Source organism: Pristiophorus japonicus, chromosome 9 (assembly GCF_044704955.1).
Source record: "Pristiophorus japonicus isolate sPriJap1 chromosome 9, sPriJap1.hap1, whole genome shotgun sequence".
In the NCBI taxonomy this organism is placed as follows: Eukaryota; Metazoa; Chordata; class Chondrichthyes; family Pristiophoridae; genus Pristiophorus; species Pristiophorus japonicus.
The window spans coordinates 176,876,593-176,896,400 of NC_091985.1; the positions used below are offsets into that span (position 1 = coordinate 176,876,593).

At 45.7% G+C, this 19,808-nt stretch overlaps 2 protein-coding genes across 3 annotated transcripts in view; one reads left to right on the top strand and one right to left on the bottom strand.

Annotated features, from left to right (window-relative positions):
- Positions 1-34: 34 nt before the first annotated feature.
- LOC139273339 (uncharacterized) lies at positions 35-9,640 on the bottom strand. The gene is made up of 3 exons (XM_070890166.1): positions 7,844-9,640; positions 5,974-6,038; positions 35-2,656 (listed from the first exon to the last, which is right to left on the bottom strand). Exons 1-3 carry the CDS (start codon positions 7,904-7,906, stop codon positions 2,092-2,094), a joined length of 693 nt encoding a protein of 230 aa, XP_070746267.1. The 5' UTR covers positions 7,907-9,640; the 3' UTR covers positions 35-2,091.
- Positions 9,641-9,793: 153 nt separating this feature from the next.
- Positions 9,794-19,808, top strand: part of LOC139273342 (zinc finger protein 432-like) — a 209,898-nt gene continuing 199,883 nt past the window's right edge. Inside the window, exon 1 of one of the 2 annotated variants that reach the window (XM_070890167.1) lies at positions 9,794-9,976. The gene's annotated coding sequence lies outside the window, so the exon portion shown is untranslated. The remainder of the gene's footprint in view (positions 9,977-19,808) is intronic. The other variant, XR_011595075.1, reaches the window with a different exon arrangement.

A 19,808-nucleotide genomic window follows, 5' to 3' on the forward strand; every position in this document is an offset into this window, starting at 1 on the left:
TCTCTCTGTTGTCGAAATCTCGACCTCCGAAAAGAATGACTCCGACACTTACAGCTCCGGTCGAAGTTTCTTTAATTTACTTGCTCGCAAGGGGTAGGTTACACTCAGTCAAGGGCTAAGTGAACACCTCCGCAATGGTTCAGTTTAACAAGATATTTATACAGTAAAACCCAAGTTATGGCCTCTCCCTGTGTATTGCTCTGTCTCACAGTCATTGAATACAGATAAAGAGTTAATTACTATATCCTGGTCCTGACATGGTATCCAGATATTTCCTTTTGTCAGGGTTATCAGTTGGCCAGCCGGCCATTACTCCATGAGTCATAGGTAATGGGCTATCACCTGTCTTGTATTGTGTCAGGATTGTTCCAATTTCCTGGTCAGTTTATCTGTTTGCATCAAATGGATGAGGTCTCGGAAAGAGATAATGGCTAGAAGATAAGGGTGGGGTGACATGGAACTCCTGTAGTGTAGACAATAGGAAAGCACCATGGGGGGGTACTTGTCTCAGCATGACTTGTCTCCTAGCTGCCTCAAACCAGGTTTAGCTGTTTATGCAAGCTGACTGCTAAAATGCAGAAAGTTCTGGAAGGGCCAGGACTCCATTTTGATCAAAAGGCACACAAATACCGTATGGTATCAGCTTCGATAAAAATACATTTCCACATTCCCCCATTTTGTCCTTCACAAGGACAACTTAATCCATTCTGATCTTGTACAGTCTCTCCATTTCCATTTCCACACAAGAGCCTTCAGCAGTTGTTGTTTCCATAACTCTAGCCGTGGTCTCGGTAGGTAACATAGTTTCTCCCACCCTGGCACAGCAACACTTAACGATGACAAATAATAGATACAGGGCGAAGACTATCAGCAGGAATATGATCAAACCCTGTACCACAGATTTCCCCAGGGCTCCCAACCATCCTGATGCCCAACCCCACAAGGTGATACCGTCCTGGCCAACTGTCTGTTTATACTCTATTACCTTTTTCCTGATTTTTTCAGCTAGACTGCCGATATCTTCTGATTTATCTGGGATATACGTACAGCATTCTTCACCTGTTAATGCGCATGTTCCTCCCTCCTTGGCTAGGAGATAATCTGAGGCCATACGATTTTGGAGAGCCACTGTTCGAATAGCTACCATTTCGTCATTTATCCCTTCAAAGGCTTGGGAATTTGCGTTGGCTACTGATTCCACTAAGTTAGCCAGTTCCCGTAACTGCCATTCGGTCGATGCTATTCCATAGGGTGGCACCATTACCTTGAATATTCCGTTTAGCCACGTCAAATCCCGTTTTAATCTATGACTTCCATAGGCCTCCCTTAGAGTCCTTACTGATCTGATGAGGGGTACCACATACCCTAAGTAACAGGACCCTGTCCAGTTGGCCGGTAACCATAGGTAGGCTTTATGGCCACAAATAAAGTAAGTGCAATTATAGGACGTCAGCTCCTGGTCCTTTCGCACTGTCCCTACTCGAGTGGTCTCACCTTCCCACCCTTCACCTGGGGCTTTGTTATGGACTGTTGTCCAGCCAACGGTTGCTATCTTTCTCTCAGTGGGATTAATTGTGGCTTGCCATTTAATCATTTGGGAACACTTGCTGCGTCCCATTTCTGGTCCTGTAGTCTCATTACTCACTAGGCATATTATACCTTCAGGATTTCCTATTCTGGGAGTAATGCTTAGGAAGGGAGGCTGATGGTTATTATCATAATTGGGCTGGTACCATCCCTGGAAGGCTGTAAGTTTATACCCTGCCGACCTCCATTCTGTTTGCTCCTTCGTTTCTGGTCCCTTAGTTAGTTTTGTCCTATTTTGCACTGTCAACCATTCTACCATTTCTGATTCGTTAAAGGGGACAGACCTCAGGGGAATACCCCCTTCAGAGTGGACAGGTACATGGGAACATATCCAACAACTCGCGAAGTTTCTTTCTTAAGCATACTTATGACTCAGTGCCATAAATACGTTTACGTGCAATTCCCTTCGGTGGCGGGTCTGTACCCCTTGTGTAATCAATAATGTGAAGCAAAACCCTGTCAAGCCCAGCACCATCAGTCCCCATAGTCCATACAGTTCCTTATTCAGTCTTCCTTTTTCTGTTCCTCTGGTTCCTTCTTCCCTTCCTCCTGGTCGGGTGTCCGTTTGCAATGGGATGCGTGGATCCATGTTGGTCTTTCCTTTACCTTGATTGCAGTATTGGTCGCCAGCAAGACCTGGTATGGTCCTTCGAATCTTGGCTGTAGTCTGCTTTTTCTTTTAAAAATCTTGATGTAAACGAATTCCCCTGGCTCCAGGTTATGACACTTCCCTTCCGCTGGCTTGACTTGGGCTTCCTTTACCTGTGAATGAAAGCTGGAAATACATTTGGTTAGTGCAATACAATAATTCAACATATTTTCCTCCATTTTGTGGATGTCCATCTGTTTTGCAGTAAATGGTGCTGTAAAAGGTAGTCGTTGGGGACGTCCCATAACTATCTCATGCGGTGACAGGCCTGTTGTTCTGTTGGTTGCAGATCGCATTACCATCAAAGCTAAGGGCAGCAGTTCTGTCCATTTCAGTCCAGTGTCATTGCATAGTTTTGCCAGTTTATTTTTAAGCATTCCATTATATCTTTCAACAAGTCCAGCTGATTGTGGATGATAACTGCAATGAAAACGTTGATTAATCTGTAAAGCTTTACACATTTCTCTTATAACAGTTCCTGTGAAATGTGACCCGTTATCACTAGAAAGCTTAGCAGGGATTCTGAAGCGCGGTACAATTTCTTTTAACAAACATTTAGCAACAGTAGTGGCATCGGCTTTCTTACATGGAAAGGCTTCAATCCATCTAGGGAACACATCTACAATAACTAATACATACTTGAATCCCATACACATAGGTAATTCAATAAAATCCATTTGTAAATGTACAAAAGGCCCGACTGGATTTGGGTGGGAGGCAGATTCTACTTTTTCCGTCTTACCCGGATTCATTGTTTGACAGGTAACACAATTTTCACAGATTTGTTTTGCAATTGCTGAAATACCTGGTGCATACCAAGTTGCCAAAATATAATCTGCCAATCCCCCTTTGCCCGCATGTGTGAATGTATGAACACATCGGGCAATCCATGGAAGTAAGGATCTGGGGGCCACCAAGCGGCCATCATGGTGAACCCATATTCCTTCTGGATTTTTATAACATTGATCCTTCGTCCAGGTCACCACCTCCTCCATACTGGCCTGTGTCTGAAAGGCCAGCACGTCATTAATAGTGGGTGGCGGGTCTGAGCATTTTTTTTCCTTAGTGGGAACAATGACACCTGCATCCCCCCTTTAGACAGAGCTGCTGACTTAGCTGCATTATCAGCTCTGGCGTTCCCAAGTGCCACCTCATTCGACTGGCCTGTATGTGCTTGGCATTTGATAATGGCAAGTTTCAAGGGGCATTGAATGGCTCGCAGAAGATTTTCCACTTGTTCTGCATTTTTGATAGGGGTTCCTGAAGAAGCCAGGTACCCGCGAATCTTCCAAATTTGTCCATAGTCATGTGATACCCCAAAAGCATACCTGGAGTCAGTGTAGATATTAACTGTGTGTCCTTCAGCCAGAATACAGGCTTGAGTTAACGCAAACAATTCGGCTTGTTGGGCTGAAAAGGAGTCTGGAAGAGAGGCTGTTTCGACAACATTAAACTGAGTTACAATTGCATAAGCCGCTCTAGGTTGGCCGCTATCATTTCGTAGGGCTGATCCGTCAACATAGTACATTAGATCAGGGTTACACATTGGTACATCTGTTAGATTGGTACGTGGTTTAGTCTCTAATTCGGTTACCATTTCACATGAATGGGGTTCGCCGTCTTCTTCCGTGGGGAGTAGAGTGGCTGGATTTAAGGTAGTGATAAGGTTTTGATAAGGTTCGGATTTGATGACCGTTCGACCTCATATTTAGTGGTTCTTGCGGAGGTTAGGTGTTGGGTGGCACACTTAGTAAGTAAAATCTCAACAGAGTGTGGGATATACAAAATGGTCTGATGATTTAGAGTTATTTTCTGAGCCTGTTGCATAATAAGCTGCTGCCAATGAAGGAAGACATCCTGGTAGTCGGCATGCCACTGGGTCTACTGAAATATGCTACCGGTGTGCTGCCTGTCCCCATGTAACTGAGTCAAAACAGATTGTGCAAAACCCGACTTGTGATGCACAAATAAGTTGAATAGCTTAGTGTAATCTGGTAATCCCAAGGCTGGTGCTGAAGTGAGGGACTGCTTAAGGTTCTGGAAAGCATTCCGGGATACTTCATTCCACATCCTTTAAGCATTGTGAGAATATAGTAGATTCATTCACAGCTCGTAGGTCATGGACAAACTTCCATTTGTGTGGGCTTCTGAACTGGACGAATCTGTGTGTTACACGGACTTCTCATTTATGCTTATAGTGATTCACAGATCACAGAATGTAAAGTACTTGTTTTCTAATTTTATTAAAAGGCTTCCAAACCCAAGATTTTTCCAATACACCCAAAATGTTGATCAAGGAGATCACCTGAAATATCTCAAAATCCCAATTCAACTATTATACTGCCACTCTTTATCAAAAAAATCCTCTTACTGAGCTAGAAGCTTTTGTACCAAGATTTTACACCAAGGACAATGAGAGTGTACTCCCCCAGCCTGCACCTCGAGAGACCCACAAAGGCTTTTAAAAAAAAAAAGGCACTACAACTTTTAACCACCGGGACCATGTCTCAACAAACCTATCCTTTGTGCATTTCCGAGCTCCGTAACCTCTCATCCGAATAAATCCACACCTGCGCTTCTAACTTAAAATGTCTTAAACTTCCCACATACAGGACAACACTATGAAGGGTTAAAAAACTTCACTTTGTTTGAAAAAGTGGGTGGAGCTAAAACAAACAGGCAGCTCCACAACCTTTCCAAACAGGTTTCCAGACACAAGGAAGAAACCACAGAAGCACTCTCATTCAAAGACAAGACATTCATGCACTCTTATTCAAAGACAAGACATTCACAAGTCTCTCCATTCAATAAAGCTTTTTCTTTTGCTAGCTTCATTTTTTTATTTGAATCCATAAGTCACTATCAGGTTCTCTTTTTTTTTTACATTTGATTTACTTTCTCTGTTAATTTTACATGGGCTTGAAGAATCGGAACCCAGGCCTTTTCTATTACTGTCCTTTTTTTTTCTACCTGGATATCTGTTTATAAGACACTCCTCGAGACAAGTTGTTCTCTCTAAATTAAATGAACCATCGGGTGGAAATGGCCTGTTTTCACCCTTAGTCCACTTTACCGTTTTTTGTTTCTTTGGTCAATTGAAGACTGACCACAATTCTGGAGCATGACATAGGTTGGTGTGTTTTTTGTGGTGTTTTAACTTGCTCCGGCATCCATTCTGGATGATTAAGATTTTCCACAGTTTCTGATCTCACAATCCTTTCGGCCAACCGAGTTCTCTACGCCCACTTCTCCTGGCCGTTACGTGGCCTGAAAAGGCTCTTAATTTGGGCTCAGTCTGGGTGTGAGAGATATGTTGGCACGAACCAACTGTAGTTGATCAATCAGTTACTGTTTCTTTTCTTAATCAATTCTTGTGTTTTTTTTTTTCCGAATCACAACTTTCCCGAGTGACTCTTCCCGTTTCTCTAATGGCAATGACTCACAAAGGTATTGCACACAACAGTAGTACAAGGACAACAAACAATATTCCCGCGAGTACACAAATCATAACCTTACACCTTATTTAAACAAATTCTCAGTCTGCGTTGTACGCCACTACAGACCGAGTCCTTAACTTATCCAAATAAAAACTGATAAAACTTAAGGTTCCGGACCCAAACTCTTTGATCGATTGCGCTTTCTTTTTTTTCTAGTCTTATCACATAAGAACCCCTTCCGAATTAAAAACAATAAAAATCTTATCACATAAGAACCTGGAACCCTTAGCGCTCCCTTACCTACTGAAACCTTCCCCGGGCTGTTTCGAGATTTTTTCCAGAACCTGTTCTCTTCTGCTGGCGAGCTGAGAAAGAAATGGTTATAAAAAAAAATACCTTTAGCTTTTAAATATCGAGTCTTGTAGATTGCAGTACCTCCCCTGTGGACAACAGATTACATATGCGATTCAACAGTGAAGAAACCTCTTGTGAGCAAAAGGCTCACCTTGTTTGGCCACTGAAGCCTTTCACTGGAGAGGCACTATGCCAGTATCCGTTTTACTCACAGGACAGAGAGTATGCATCTCGGTGGAACCTCCAAGTAATAACTGTCGAAATCTCGACCTCCGAAAAGAATGACTCCGACACTTACAGCTCCGGTCGAAGTTTCTTTAATTTACTTGCTCGCAAGGGGTAGGTTACACTCAGTCAAGGGCTAAGTGAACACCTCCGCAATGGTTCAGTTTAACAAGATATTTATACAGTAAAACCCAAGTTATGGCCTCTCCCTGTGTATTGCTCTGTCTCACAGTCAGTGAATACAGATAAAGAGTTAATTACTATATCCTGGTCCTGACATGGTATCCAGATATTTCCTTTTGTCAGGGTTATCAGTTGGCCAGCCGGCCATTACTCCATGAGTCATAGGTAATGGGTTATCACCTGTCTTGTATTGTGTCAGGATTGTTCCAATTTCCTGGTCAGTTTATCTGTTTGCATCAAATGGATGAGGTCTCGGAAAGAAGATAATGGCTAGAAGATAAGGGTGGGGTGACATGGAACTCCTGTAGTGTAGACAATAGGAAAGCACCATGGGGGGGGGGGGGTACTTGTCTCAGCATGACTTGTCTCCTAGCTGTCTGATGGCCATCAGCCATCTCAAACCAGGTTTAGCTGTTTATGCAAGCTGACTGCTAAAATGCAGAAAGTTCTGGAAGAGCCACGACTCCATTTTGATCAAAAGGCACACAAATACCGTATGGTATCAGCTTAGATAAAAATAAATTTCCACACTGTACTGCAGCACTTTGCAATTTTTCTCCATTTAAATTATAATTTGCTTTTCTAATTTTTCTGCCAAAGTGGATAACCTCACATTTTCCCACATTATACTCCATCTGCCAAATTTTTGCCCACTCACTTAGTCTGTCTATATCCCGTTACAGATTGTTTGTGTCCTCCTCACAATTTGCTTTCCCACCCATCTTTGTATCACCAGGAAACATGGCTACATTAAACTTGATCCCCTCATCCGAGACATTAATATAGATTATAAATAGGTGAGGCCCCAGCACCGATCCCTGCGGCACTTCACCAGTTACTGATTGCCAACCAGAAAATGACCCATTTATCCCAACTCTCTGTTTTCTGTTAGTTAACCAATCCTCTATCCATGCTAATATATTACCCCCAAACCAAGTGAACTTTTATCTTGTCAAATGCCTTCTATCCAGATACACCACATCCACTGGTTGCCCTTATCCACCCTGCTCGTGACATCCTCAAAGTACTCCAGCAAATTTGTGAAATGAGAGTTCCTTTTCATAAAACCATGCTGAATCTGCTCGACTGTATTGTGCTTTTCCAAATCTCCCGCGACTGCTTCCTTAATAACAGACTCCAGCATTTTTCCAATGACAGATGTTAGGCTAATTGATCTATAGATTCCTGCTTTTTGTCTGCCTCCTTTTGTAAGGACAAAGCAGCCCACTTGATTGGCCCTGCATCCACCACATTAAACATTCACTCCCTCCACCACTGGCGCACCGTGGCTGCAGTGTGTAACATCTACAAGATGCACTGCAGCAACTCTCCAAGGCTTCGTTGGCAGCACCTCCCAAACCTGCCACCTAGAAGGACAAGGGCAGCAGGCGCATGGAAACAGCATCACCTGCAAGTTCCCCTCCAAGTTACTCATCATCCTGATTTGGAAATATATCGGCTGTTCCTTCATAGTCGCTGGGTCAAAATCCTGGCACTCCCTCGCTAACAGCACTGTGGGAGCACCTTCACCACATGGACTGCAGCGGTTCAAGAATGCAGCTCACTCTCACTTCTCCGGGTCGATTAGGGATGGACAATATATGCTGACCTGGAGAGGGCAATAAATGCTGGCCTGGAGAGGGCCACCCACATCTGAAGAATGAATAAAGAAAGGAATCAAATTAATCAGAATGCACCAGATTAAAGTGACAATTCATTTGACCCAGACTCATTGGAAGTGAATAGTATTAAGATCGATCCGGAGAAAGGGGCAGGGGAAACACAGATACAAACAGAGACACAAATGTAGGCACACAGACATAAGCACAGACATATATCACGCACACACAAGTAGAGTCATCCCCTCAAACACACACAAAGCCCGTACACAGACATATATTGCACACACAGCCCTACACACATATATCACACACACACAGCCCGTTCACAGATATATATCACACACACACAGCCCGTTTACAAACATATATCACACACACACAGCCCGTACACAGGCATATAATCACACACAGCCTGTACACAGACATATATCTCACACACAGCCCGTACACAGACATATATCACGTACACAGACATATATCACACACACAGCCCGTACACAGCCATCACACACACAGCCCATACACAAACATATATCTCACACACTCACAGCCCGTACACAGACATATACCACAAACACAGCCTGTACACAGACATATATCATACACACAGCCGTACGCAGACATATATCACACACATTAAGCGCGTACAGATATATATGACACACACAGCGCATACAGACATATATTACTTGCCATAGAGGGAGTACAGCGAATGTTCACCAGACTGATTTTTGGGATGGTAGGACTGTCATATGAGAAGAGATTGGGTCGACGAGTCCTGCAGTCACCAGAGTTTAGAAGAATGAGAGGGGATCTCATTGAAACGTATAAAATTCTGACTGGGTTGGATAGATTGGATGCTGGGAAGATGTTTCCCCTGGGTGGGAAGTCCAGAACAAGGGGTTACAGTCTAAGGATATGGGGTCGGAAATTTAGGACCAAGATGAGGAGAATTTTTTGAACCTGTGGAATTCTCTACCACAGAAGACTGTGGAGGCCAAGTCACTGAATATATTTAAGAGGGACTTAGATTTCTAGAAACAAAAGACATCAAGGGGTATGGGAAAAAAGCGGGACTATGGTGTTGAGATAGAGGATCAGCCATGATCATATTGAATGGTGGTGCAGACTCGAAAGGCCGAATGGCCTACTACTGCTCCTAGTTTCTATGTTTCTGTATATCACACATACACAGCCCGTACAGATATATATCACATACTCAGCCCGTACACAGACATATATCACACACACAGCCCGTAGACAGACATATCTCAAACAGACATATCTCACACACTCAGCCCGTACACATACATATATCACACACACAGCCCATACAGATATATATCACATACTCAGCCCGTACACATACATATATCACACACACAGCCCATACAGACATATATCACACACACAGCCCGTACAGACATATATTACACACACAACCTGTACACAGATATACATCACACACACATGCCAGTACACAGACATATATCACACACACAGCCCGTACACAGACATATCTCACACATAGGGGGAGACGCACGAACGACCATTCTCGGGGCCCTCCCCGCTCCTGATGCTAGTTTACATGACGTCACACAGACTGCGTTGCTACGTTACGGACGTCACACGCGCTGGGGCGGTTACGCGGCAGGTTTCAAATCAGGAACCACGTGACTGGGAGCGGCCCCGCCTCTGGCTGTGGGAGTGGGCGGGGCGTTTCTGGAGCTGGGAGCGGCCGCCATTGGTCGGGCTGCTGTTAATTCTCTGTCTTCACCGAATAGTAGCGTCGGATCACATTGATCCCTAAGCGCGCTCTGAACTCCCAATGCGCGTGTCATACATCCCCGGATGTTGACGGTTGGTGAAAGAAAACCAAATGGCGGAAAGTCAGCGGAGAGAGATCGAAGCCGCTGAGGGTGAGTGTTCCCCGGTGAGAGGGAGCCGGGGGCCGGACTGTGGGGAAAGTGCAGGGCCCAGAATGGGAGCGGATCCTCCAGCTGTACCTGCTCTGGGAGTGTTTGATAGGACAGTGTAGAGGGAGCTTTACTGTGCATTAACTTATACACATTGCAGTTTAGGAGAATTGGGTGAACTTATTGAAATATAGAAAATAGGTGCAGGAGTCGGCCATTCGACCCTGCACCACCATTCAATAAGATCATGGCTGATCATTCCCTCAGTACCCCTTTCCTGCTTTCTCTCCATACCCCTTGATCCCCTTTAGCCGTAAGGGCCATATCTAACTCCCTCATGATCGGTCCAAGTCAGCATAGATTTATGAAAGTGAAATCATACTTGTCAAATCTTCTAGAACTTTTTGAGGATGTAACTAGTAGAGTGGACAAGGGAGAACCTGTGGCTGTGGTGTATTTGGACTTTCAAAAAGCTTTTGATAAGGTCCCACACAAGAGATGGTTGTGCAAAATTAAAGCACATGGTATTGGAAGTAATGTACTGACGTGGATAGAGAACTGGTTGGCAGGCAGGAAGCAGAGAATCAGGATAAACGGGTCCTTTTCAGAATGGCAGGCAGTGACTAGTGGGGTGCCGCAGGGCTCAGTGCTGGGACCCCAGTTCTTTACAATATACATCAATGATTTGGATGAAGGAATTGAGTAATATCTCCAAGTTTGCAGATGACACTAAACTGGGTGGCGGTGTGAGCTGTGAGGAGGACACTAAGAGGCTGCAGGGTGACTTGGACAGGTTAGGTGAGTGGGCAAATGCATGACAGATGCAGTATAATGTGGATGAATGAAAGGTTATCCACTTTGGTGGCAAAAACGTGAAGGTAGAATATTATCTGGATGGTGGCAGATTAGGAAACGGAGAGGTGCAATGGGACCTGGGTGTCATGGTACATAAGTCATTGAAAGTTGGCATGCAGGGATAGCAGGCGGTGAAGGCGTCAAATAGCATGTTGGCGGCCTTCATTGCTAGGGGATTTGAGTATAGCAGCAGGGAGATCTTACTGCAGTTGTACAGGGCCTTGGTGAGGCCTCACCTCTAATATTGTGTTCAGTTTTGCTCACCTAATCTGAGGAAGGATGTTCTTGCTATTGAGGGAGTGCAGTGAAGGTTCACCAGACTGAATGGCAGGACTGACATATGAGGAAAAACTGGATTGGCTGTGCCTGTATTCACTGGAGTTTAGAAAAATGAGAAGGGATCTCATAGAAACATATAAAATTCTGGACCGGTTAAATGCAGGAAGAATGTTCCCGATATTGATGAAATCCAGAACCAGGGGTCACAGTCTAAGGATAAGGGGAAGCCATTTAGGACCGCGATGAGGAGAAACTTCTTCATCAGAGTTGTGAACCGGTGAAATTCTCTACCGCAGAGAGTTTTTGATGCCAGTCCATTCGATATGTTCAAGAGGGAGTTAGATATGGCCCTTATGGCTAAAGGGATCAAGGGGTATGGAGCGAAAGCAGGAAATGGATACTGAGGTGAATGATCAGCCATGATATTGAATGGTGGTGCAGGCTTGAAGGGCCGAATCGCCTACTCCTGCACCTATTTTCTATGTTTCTATTTTTAATAATTGATTCCAACATTTTCCACACCACTAATGTCAGGCTAACCAGTCTATAATTCCCTGTTTTCTCTCCCTCCTTTTTCATAGTGGTGTTACATTAGCTACCCTCCAGTCCATAGGAACTGATCCAGAGTTGATAGACTGCTGGAAAATGATTACCAATGCATCCACTATTTCTTGGGCCACTTCCTCAACTACTCTGGGATGCAGACTATCAGGCCCAGGGGATTTATCGGCCTTCAATCCCATCAATTTCCAAAACACAATTTCCTGACTAATAAGGATGTCCTTCAGTTCCTCCTTCTCTCTAGACCCCTAGTATTTCCAGAAGGTTCTTTGTGTCTTCCTTCATGAAGACAGACCAAAGTATTTGTTCAATTGGTCTGCCATTTCTTTGTTCCCCATTATAAATTCTCCTGATTCTGACTGCAAGGGACCTACATTTGTCTTCACTAATCTTCTTTTTCTCTTCACGTATCTATAGAAGCTTTTGCAGTCAGTTTTTATGTTCCCAGTAAGCTTCTTCTCATACTCTATTTTCCCCCTCCTAATTAAACCCTTTGTCCTCCTCTGCTGAATTCTAAATTTCTCCCAGTCCTCAGGTTTGCTGCTTTATTTTGGCCAATTTATTCCTTGGATTTAACACTATTCTTAATTTCCCTTGTTAGCCATGGTTGAGCTACCTTCCCTGTTTTATTTTTACTCCAGACCAGGATGTACAATTGTTGAAGTTCACCCATGTGATCTTTAAATGTTTTTCTTTGCCAATTAACCATCAACCCTTTAATTATCATTCGCCAGTCTATTCTAGCCAATTCACACCTCATACCATTGAAGTTACCTTTCCCTAAGTTCAGGACCCTGGTCGCTGAATTAACTGTCACTCTCCATCTTAATAAAGAAATCTACCATATTATGGTCACTCTTCCCCAAGGGGCCTTGCACAACAAGATTGCTAATTAGTCCTTTCTCATTATATATCACCCAGTCTAGGATGGCCAGCTCTCTGGTTGGTTCCTCGACATATTGGTCGAGAAAACCATCCCTAATACACTCCAGGAAATCCTCCTTCACTGTATTGCTACCAGTTTGGTTAGCCCAATCTATATGTTGATTAATGTCGCCCATGATAACTGCTGTACCCTTATTGCATGCATCCCTAATATCTTGTTTGATGCTGTCCCCAACCTCACTACTACTGTTTGATGGTCTGCACACAACTCCCACTAAAGTTTTCTGCCCTTTGGTATTCCGCAGCTCTACCCATACAGATTCCACATAGTCCAAGCTGATGTCCTTCCCTATTGCGTTAATTTCCTCTTTAACCAGCAATGCTGCCCCACCTTCTTTTCCCTTCTGTCTATCCCTCCTGAATGTTGAATAACCCTGGATGTTGAATTCCCAGCCTTGGTCACCCTGGAGCCATATCTCCATAATGCCAATTATATCATATTCAATAATAGCTGCCTGCACAGTTAATTCCTCCTCCTTATTTCGAATACTCCTCACATTGAGGCACAGAGCCTTCAGGCTTGTCTTTTTAACACCCTTTGCCCTTTTAAAATTTTGTTCTAATGTGGTCATTTTTGATTTTCACCTTGGGTTTCTCTTCCCTCCACTTTTACTTTTCTTCTTTCTATCTTTTGCTTCTGCCCTAATTCTACTTCCCTCTGTCTCCCTGGATAGGTTCCCATCCCCTGCCATATTAGTTTAACCGCTCCCCAATAGCAGGAGCAAACACTCCCCGAGGACATTGGTTCCGGTCCTGCCCAGGTGCAGACCTTCCGGTTTGTACTGGTTCCACCTCCCCCAGAACCGGCTCCAATGTCTCAGGAATTTGAATCCCTCACTCTTGCACCATTCCTCAAGCCATGTATTCATCTTGGCTAACCTGCAATTCCTACTCAGACTAGCATGTGGGACTGGTAGTAATCCTGAGGTTATTACCTTTGAGGTCCTACTTATTAATTTAACTCCTAGCTCCCTAAATTCAGCTTGTAGGACCTCATCCTGTTTTTTACCTATATGCACCACGACAACTGGCTGTTCACCCTCCCCCTCAAATGTCCTGCAGCTGCTCTGAGACATCCTTGACCCTTCCACCAGTGAGGCAACATACCATCCTGGAGTCTGATTTGCGGCCACAGAAACGTCTATCTATTCCTCTTACAATAGAATCCCCAACAACTGTAGCTCTCCCACTCTTTTTCCTGCCCTCCTGTGCAGCAGAGCCACCCATGGTGCCATAAATTTGGCTGCTGCTGCCCTCCCCTAGTGAGTCACTCTCCCGCACCCCCCCCACTCCCTACAGCACCCAAGGCGGTGTATCTGTTTTGGAGGGGGATGACCGCAAGGGACCCCTGCACTACCTTCCTTCCACTGCTCTTCCTAATGGTCGCCCATTCCCTATCTACCTGAGTAACCTTTAGCTGTGGTGTGACCAACTCATTAAACATGCTATTCACGACATCCTTAGCATTGCGGATGCTCCAGAGCGAATCCATGCGCAGCTCCAGTGCCGCAAATGGTCTGTCAGGTGCTGCAGCAGGATACACTTCCTGCACATGTAGTCGTCAGGGACATTGGAAGCATACCTGAGTTCCCACATCGCACAGGAGGAGCATGACACGTGTCTTGAACTCTCCTGCCATGACTTCACCCTTCATTAATTTAATTTGGCAACAATGTCAAAGGTTACCGACTGATAAGGGAAACGAAAAAGAAGAAAAACTACTCACCAATCACTTACCCCCTTGGCTGTGACGTTGCCCTTCGATTTCTTTTTACTTCTTTGCCTTCTTTCGCTGCTGCAGCTAGCCTCCTCGATGACTCACCGCTCCTCCGACTGCTAGGCCTTTCATAGACCTCTCCCGGACTCCCGCACCGCCTCCTCCGATCTGCTGCCGCTCCGACTGCTGGGCCTTTTATAGACCTCCCCCGGACTCCTGCATCCAGTACATTGGCACTCAGCAACCGGTCCCTTGCCCTGAGGAACCGGTCCCTTGCCCTGAGGAACCGGTCCCTTGCCCCTGAGCAACCAGTCCCTTGGCCCTTAGCAACCAGTCCCTTGGCCCTTAGCAACCAGTCCCTTAGGCCTCAGCCACCCGTCCCTTGTCCCTCAGCAACCGATCTCTTGGCCCTCAGCAACCGGTCCCTTGGCCCTTACCAACCGGTCACTTGGCCCTCTGCCACCAGTGCCAAGGCTCTCAGCAAACGGTTACTTGGCCCTTCGTACCCAACCATTGGATCTAAGCAATCCGTCCCTTGGCCCTGAACCACCATGGCTTTCCCCTCGGCAACTTACAGCTTTGCCCTCAGCCACCGGTCCCTTGGCCCTCAGCCACCGGTCCCTTGGCCCTCAGCCACCGGTCCCTTGGCCCTCAGCCCTTGGTCCTGAGCCCTCACAACTCTTAATGATGCCGCCCATAATTTTCTATATTGAAGTTCATAACCTCAGGAACAGAAATGGTATAGAGCAGGGCGGGGAACAGAGTAACATTGGTAATGACAGGGTAATGTAGAGGGAGCTCTGTATTGTACCGGCCCTAGGAGTGCTCGATGCTGACACTCTGTATAAAGTCGAGGTAGGAACAGAAGCAGGCCATTCAGCCCCTCGAGCCTGTTCCCCCATTCAGTGAGATCATCTTTGATCTGCCGTGGCTCTGTATCCTTTTACACCCTTGCCTGACAAACATCTATTGATCTCAGATTTAAAATTATTTCAGTGCTAGCACCTGCTGCTTTTTGTGTGAGAGAATCCCACACTTCTACCACCCTTTATGTGAAGAAGTGTTTCCGAACTTCTTTCCTGAATGGCCTGGCTTTGATTTTCAGGTTGTGCCCCCTTCTCCTGGAATCCTCCGCCAACAGAAAACGTTTCTCTCGATTTACCTTAACAATTCCTTTTCACATCCTAAAAACCTGAATCAAATGGACTCACCCCTTAACCTTCTGTATTCTGGGAATTCAAGCCCAGTTTATATAATTTCTCCTCATAATTTAACCCTTGGAGCCTAAGTAATAGTCTGGTGAATCAGTGCTGTGCTCCCTCCCTGAGGCGTGGTGCCCAGAACTGACTGTAGTTCTCCAGATGGGGTCTTTCCAGAGCTCTGTACAGCTGGAGCACCAACAATCCATTAGCCCTTTGTTATTTTTGTACCTATCCCCGAGCTTTCACTGATTTAACTACTTGGGCCCCTAAATCTCTCTGCTCATCCACAGCTCCTAGCTTCTCGCCAGTTACAGATGTGTGTGCACGTGTCTGTGTGTATGTGTGTGCACGTGTCTGTATGTGTGTGTGGGTCTCTGTGTGTGTGTGTGTGTGTCTGTGTATGTGTGTGCACCTGTCTGTGTATGTCTGCCGATCTGTTTGCATGTCTGTGTTCCACCTTCCCCTTATTCCGTTCCTTTCTAAATACTGTTCAGTACCAATATGTCTGGCCATTCACCTCCCCAGAAAATGCTGAATTTTCTGTTTAAATTGCTGTATTCTGATTATTTGATTCTGGTATTTAAGAGCAGTAAACATCTCCTGGAAACCCTCAGAATGAATCTCTATTTGGAATAATTCACCAGTCCGGCGACTGCCCCAACTCACCCTACGTATCTGCCTGTCCCGCTATCGTTCCCCGGTGAGTTACAGACTGAAACAGTGAAGGGGTTACATAGGGTAGATGTTGCGATGATTTTACCCTGTGTGGGGAGTCCAAAACTAGTGGTCATAAATATTAGATACTCACTAATAAATCCAATCAGGAATTCAGGAGAAGCCTTTTCAATCCGAGAGGTTAGAATATAGAGCTTGCTAGCACATCGAGTAGTTAAGGTGAATGGCAGAGTGCCTTTAAGGGGAAGCCAGCTGAGTACATGAGGCAGAAAGGAATGAAATATATGATGATTGGGTGAGGTGTAGTAAGGTGGGTGGAGACTCGTGTGGAGAGTAAACTCCGGCATGAACTAGTTAGGCTGAATGGCCTGTTTCTGTGTTATAAATTCAATGTCATTCTATGGTGAATTCTGAAAAGTCACAGTACAGCACTCGAAACAATCTTCAGCAATGGGCTGGGTGTCACGGGGTCAAACCTTCGACCTTTCACCCCTACCAATCTGAAGATCTTGTGTAAAATGGATGTGGGGAGTTCAGACACAGTCCTTAGTGAGAGGTCAGATTTGTACCAAACAAGGCCCTAAATCTTGCAATGCTACGGGGAAAGGGCGGGAAAGTGGGACCAGCTGAGATATTCTTGCAGAGAGCTAGCACGGGCTAAATGGTCTCCTTCTGTGCTGTAACCATTCTAGGATTCTATGAAATCGGCAGACTAGCTGTTGCATGCTGATCAAGTGCCTTCAAAAGCCTATTTAAAACCTATCTGGTTTAAATTCACTACAGACATAACCCATTCTCTCCTGGTCCTTCCGTATGTGTGGGTGTGTGGTTGTGTGTTTGTTTCTGTGTGTGGGTATGTGTTTGAGTGTGTGTGCGTGTGCTTCTGTATGTGGGTGTGTTTCGGTGTGTGGATGTGTTTCTGGAGGCCTGTGTATGTGTTTTCCCACCATTGAAGCACTGACCACACTTGATCAGCTCTGCTGGGCAGGCCACATTGTCTGCATGCCAGACACGAGGTTCCCAAAGCAAGCGCTCTACTCTGAACTCCTTCACGGCAAACAAGCCAAAGGTGTGGCAGAGGAAACGTTACAAGGAGACCCTGAAAGCCTCCCTGATAAAGTGCAACATTCCCACCGACACCTGGTAGTCCCTGGCCAAAGACCGCCCTAAGTGGAGGAAGTGCATCCGGGAGGGCGCTGAGCACCTCGAGTCTCATTGCCGAGAGCATGCAGAAATCAAGCGCAGTGTCGAAATCTCGACCTCCGAAAAGAATGACTCTGACACTTACAGCTCCGGTCGAAGTTTCTTTAATTTACTTGCTCGCACGGGGTAGGTTACACTCCGTCAAGGGCTAACTGAACACCTCCGAAATGGTTCAGTTTAACAAGATATTTATACAGTAAAACCCAAGTTATGGCCTCTCCCTGTGTATTGCTCTGTCTCACAGTCAGTGAATACAGATAAAGAGTTAATTACTATATCCTGGTCCTGACATGGTATCCAGATATTTCCTTTTGTCAGGGTTATCAGTTGGCCAGCCGGCCATTACTCCATGAGTCATAGGTAATGGGCTATCACCTGTCTTGTATTGTGTCAGGATTGTTCCAATTTCCTGGTCAGTTTATCTGTTTGCATCAAATGGATGAGGTCTCGGAAAGAAGATAATGGCTAGAAGATAAGGGTGGGGTGACATGGAACTCCTGTAGTGTAGACAATAGGAGAGCACCATGGGGGGAGGGGGTTATTTGTCTCAGCATGACTTGTCTCCTAGCTGTCTGATGGCCATCAGCCATCTCAAACCAGGTTTAGCTGTTTATGCAAGCTGACTGCTAAAATGCAGAAAGTTCTGGAAGGGCCAGGACTCCATTTTGATCAAAAAGCACACAAATACCGTATGGTATCAGCTTAGATAAAAATACATTTCCACAGCAGGCAGCGGAAAGAGCGTGTGGCAAACCTGTCCCACCCACCCTTTCCCTCAACGACTATCTGTCCCACGTGTGTCAGGGACTGTGGTTCTCGTATTGGACTGTTCAGTCACCTAAGGACTCATTTTAAGAGTGGAAGCAAGTCTTCTTTGATTCTAAGGGACTGCGTATGATGATTGATGTATGTGTTTCTGTATGTGTGGGTATGTATGTCTATGTCTGTTTCTGTACGTGTGTTTCTGCATGTGTGGATATATGTGTCTGTGTGTTTCTGTACATGTATTTCTGCAAGTGTGTGTATGTGTTTCAGTTTGTATATGTATGTGTGTCTATATACAGACACACAGAACTCTACCTAACTAAACTCTATCAATCTGAGTCTTGAATTTTTCAATTGGGCATCAGCCTCAACAGACTATTTAGGGAGAGAATTCCAGATTTGTGCTACCCTCTGTGTGAACAAGTGCTTCCTGACATCACACCTGAACGGCCCAGCTTTAATGTGAAGGTTGTGCACCTTTTTCTGATGGTTGCTAAGGGCTGAGGGCCAAAGCACCTGTTGCTCAGAGTCAAGGGACCGTTTCCTTGGGGCCAAGGGACCGTTTCCTTGGGGCCAAGGGACCGTTTCCTTGGGGCCAAGGGACCGTTTCCTTGGGGCCAAGGGACCGTTTCCTTGGGGCCAAGGGACCGTTTCCTTGGGGCCAAGGGACCGTTTCCTTAGGGCCAAGGGACCGTTTCCTTAGGGCCAAGGGACCGGTTGCTGAGAACCAAAGGACCGGTTGTTGAGGGCCAAGGGACCAGTTGCTGAGTGCTAAAGACTGGTTGCTACGTGGCAACAGTTGGCTGCTAATGGCCAAGGGACCGGTTGCTGAGTGCCAATGGACTGGATGCTAAGAGAAAAACAACCGATGACTGAGGGCTGAGGATCGGGCGGCTGAGTCTCAAGGGTCTTGTCGCTGAGGGCCAAAGTACCGGTTGCTAAGGGCGAAGGGACCGGTGGCTGAGGGCCAAAGGACCAGTTGCTCAGGACAAAGGGACCTGTTGCTTAGGCTCAAGGGACGGGTTCATTCGGGCAAAGGGACTGGTTGCTAAGCACCAAGGGACCAGTTGCTAAGGGATAAGAGGCTGATTGCTTAGTTCCAAGAGACTGGATGCTAAGAGCAAAACAACCAGTGACTGATGGCTAAGGATCGGGCGGCTGAGTGTCAAGGGACTTGTCGCTGAGGGCCAAAGCACAGGTTGGTAAAGGCCAAATGTTGGTTGCTGTGGGCCAAGGAACCATTTGCTAAGGGAGAAAAGACTGAGTGCCCAGGGACCGGTGGCTGAGTGCCCAGGGACCGGTGGCTGAGTGCCCAGGGACCAATTGCGAAGTGCCTAAAGAACAATTGCTAAGGGCCAAGGGACTGATCCCGATGTTGGGGAAGTCCAGTCTAAGGATAAGGGGTAGGCCATTTAGGACTGAGATGAGGAGAAACTTCTTCACTCAGAGAGTTGTAAACCTGTGGAATTCTCTAACACAGAGAGTTGTTGATGCCAGTTCATTAGATATATTCAAGGGGAAGTTAGTTATGGCCCTTAAAGCTAAATGGATAAAAGGGTATGGAGAGAAAGCAGGAAAGAGGTACTGAGGTGAATGATCAGCCATGATCTTATTGAATGGTGGTGCAGGCTCG

Bases quoted from the DNA above. Each gene is read 5' to 3' on its own strand.
- LOC139273339 (XM_070890166.1), bottom strand. From the start codon at position 7,906: ATGAAGGAACAGCCGATATATTTCCAAATCAGGATGATGAGTAACTTG. The intron at 6,039-7,843 runs GTGATGCTGTTT...TTTCTTTCTCAG, and splicing joins ACTTGGAGGGGAACTTGCAG to CTCGCCAGCAGAAGAGAACA. The intron at 2,657-5,973 runs GTAAGGGAGCGC...TTTTCATTGCAG, and splicing joins CCCGGGGAAGGTTTCAGTAG to TTATCATCCACAATCAGCTG.